Source organism: Gavialis gangeticus, unplaced genomic scaffold (assembly GCF_001723915.1).
Source record: "Gavialis gangeticus isolate Ggan-Ray unplaced genomic scaffold, GavGan_comp1, whole genome shotgun sequence".
In the NCBI taxonomy this organism is placed as follows: Eukaryota; Metazoa; Chordata; order Crocodylia; family Gavialidae; genus Gavialis; species Gavialis gangeticus.
The window spans coordinates 186,440,412-186,443,535 of NW_017728992.1; the positions used below are offsets into that span (position 1 = coordinate 186,440,412).

A 3,124-nucleotide genomic window follows, 5' to 3' on the forward strand; every position below is an offset into this window, starting at 1 on the left:
GACTTGAAGGTATCCAGCCTCTCAAGGTGTTCCTCCATGAGGTCAACATTGATGGAGGGTAAGGAATCACCCTCACCCAAGCCTCCCTGTCCCGTAATGGGAAGTGGTGTCCCATGGGACTGGTGAAAGACTGACGCAAAGTACCCATTTAGCAAGTTTGCTTTTTCCTGGGCATCGGTTGTCAGTTGTCCCATCTGGTTCAGCAAGGGCCCAATGTTGCCTTTCCTTTTCCTACACCTGTCAAGTCAGCTGATGTTGACAAAACATTGGATACTTTTCAGTTTTTCATGGCTTGGTAAGATATAGGCAGTCCGCTGTTCCAATATGCAGAATTATCTTCTGCTTTGGTGATGAGTACATGTAAGTGTGCAAAACAAAGGTTTTTAATTATTTTACTTAATCACAAATCATATAATTATTAAACAGCACTGACTTTTTTTGTAGATTGTACATTGTGGGTTTTGTGTAAAATCATCTAATTTTCATGTATCAAGTCAGAATGCATCTGGTATGCACTCAGAATTTTTTGTAATTGATTGTTAAATATTCCTAATGAAGAAAGAAATGTATCTTTACCGTGCCTTGACATGGGGGTCTTACAGTGTCTCACACAAAGTTGAAAATAGCTGCTGATAATTATTCAGTGATGGATATTCAGTCATCATTACCCGTCCACTTCGAGTGAGAGATTAACTTGATTTTACTCTAGTATTAATTACCATTTTAGTTCTGAGGATGTTCTACATCCATAAAGTGACTTAGTCACATCCTTGCTACTTTAAGTACCTATATCCACTATTAAGGTTTCACAGAGACACTCTGACCCCCTACTTAGCTGCTTTTAATCTTGTAGGTACTTAAAGTCCTTTGGTGATGAACTTTTCTTCCAGTGGGCATGTGCGCAACCTCTCAAATCCTGATGTACCCAAGCTGTTTGGCATCTACAGCCTGACAGTATTCTCAGTCTAGGCATTCATCAGGTCTCTAGTCTGTGGCACCTGATTATCCAATAGACATGTTCTGAAAATGTCTGCTGGATCAGGCCAGGTAGGCAAGCATGTTTTAATGTGTCCCACTTTACCCAGTGGTTTAGAAGTTAGGCCATTCACTTGGGAACTGAGACACGCTATGAAATCCCAACTCTTCCTGATATAGAATGATGTGGGTCCAGGTCTTTCATGTCTCTTGAAAGTACCCTAATTGCTAGGCTTTTGGTATTCTTAGGTGAGCCTTTTTAATTCCATCCTGTTGAAGCCATTAATGCTCTATATAAATTATCAAATATTCATGAGGTGAGAAGGGAGAGGTTGATTCTTCAGCCCAGTGGTCAGGGAGAGCTATGATCAAGTTCCTGCTCATATGAACAACTTATTTATACAAAAGTGGAACAGCTTCAACAAGAGAGAATGTGAGGAGGTCTGGCCTGAGAGCCAGTTAGTTCAGCCATCATGTTTAGGACACTTTCCAAAGGTGTGAGAGATCTAGGTTCATGGACCTGTTTAAAGTGCTGCACTAAACCTGATGATTAATACTGTGGTGTTTCACATAACTTCCAGACAAGCTTAGGACACATGTGGGTAAATGAATGCATTTTGTTTGCAGAATGGGATCATAAACAAACTGTGTTGCGATATGTGTTTGAAAATTAGGCCCTGTGGGTCTCTTTGTTTTCTGTAATTTGTAATGTTCTTTTTCATTCCAGCACCCAATTCATTGAAGGGACTGTATTGCAATTACTTGAGGAAGACGATTGTGTGATGGGTGTTCAGTACAAGGATAAAGAAACCGGAGATACTAAGGTGAGATTGCAGATTTCACTATTCTGTGGTGTATCCTAGTCACAGGTATGACACTTAAGAAGCGGCCATTTCAGAATGCTGATGCATAATTTCCTAAATCATTAGGAAAATAAAGGAGATTTTAGTAAAGAGAGGTAGTGTTACCTTATGGATGGAGTGCAAGCCTGTGATTTTGGGTAAGTTGCTTCATTATCTGTGTTCTGATTTCTTTTTTCTCCTATACTTAAGTGTACATATGTAAAATGCCGAGCAGTATAGAGTAGTATGTTGCATTAAGGAATTTGTGCAATTTGTTTAGGTGTAAAAATAACTAATTTCTGTCACTATAGAAAGTTGGAAGTTTCCTTGGATTTTTCCAGGTCCATTCCCTTAAAAAAACTGTAGTTTCAGTATCAGAAGATCTATTTGTTTTCTGATTGTCTTGTACATTCAGATGACAGAATTGATTTTTGTGCTTTACATATTTGTTGGTTTTGCAGTTCTGTGCCCTTGCAGCGTGGTGGGGTTGGGAGAGCTGGGGAAGCTGGTTCTACTCGGTAACCTTAGAAGTCACTCTGCTTACAATAAAAGATTTTTTTTTACTAGTTTTCCTGTATCCTAAGGGAGGTTGGTATCCATCCTTTTGGCCTGCCCAGAAAGAGCACAAAAGTGACTGAATCCCACTCCCTCTGTGGAAGGGAGACCTTTGCACAGAGAATCCTCTTCTAGACGTAGATCTGGGGTCATATTAGAAATTCATATCCAGTAAACAAAATACTGTCCAGCAGCATTAATGAAATATGACCTTTGGTTTTCCTCATTCTTCACAGCCTGGAAACTGAAAAAGTAAATTAAACTTAAGCTCAGGAACTTAATGTATGACATAATGACAAGAGATTAGAGTCTGTCATGAGCTAACAGCTGCTAAATTAAAATAGCAAGGTCTTAGTGTACCTTCAATCTGAGCAAATCAGTCTACTCCTTGTCTATACTTCTAACTCTTGTTAAGGAAACTTTACTTGCTTAGAAGCAAGCATCCTTTTCTAATTTTTCCACTTCTTTTATTAAAGACTTAGTTCATTTCAATCATTACTCATTAGTGCCCCTTAAAGAAGAAAAATTTTAATTAGTTTGCTACTGTGCTTTATTTTTAAAAAATAGGGGAGGAATAAAGAGAAGACGACTATTATAAAGTTTACAATTAGCAATTGCTATATTTTCTTATCTGCCTCTCAAACCTATATTCTTATATAGGCCCCATATCCCCATATTGTCTAAATTCCTGTTTGGTAAAGATGAAGCAGATGAGTGAACCGACTTGTAAATTTCAGTCAAAAGGAATAATA

At 38.4% G+C, this 3,124-nt stretch overlaps 1 protein-coding gene across 1 annotated transcript in view; it reads left to right on the forward strand.

Annotated features, from left to right (window-relative positions):
* Positions 1-3,124, forward strand: part of SQLE (squalene epoxidase) — a 43,429-nt gene that overhangs the window by 15,027 nt on the left and 25,278 nt on the right. The window contains exon 4 of the mRNA XM_019528153.1: positions 1,703-1,799. Within this exon, the coding sequence (XP_019383698.1) occupies positions 1,703-1,799 (97 nt within the window). The remainder of the gene's footprint in view (positions 1-1,702; positions 1,800-3,124) is intronic.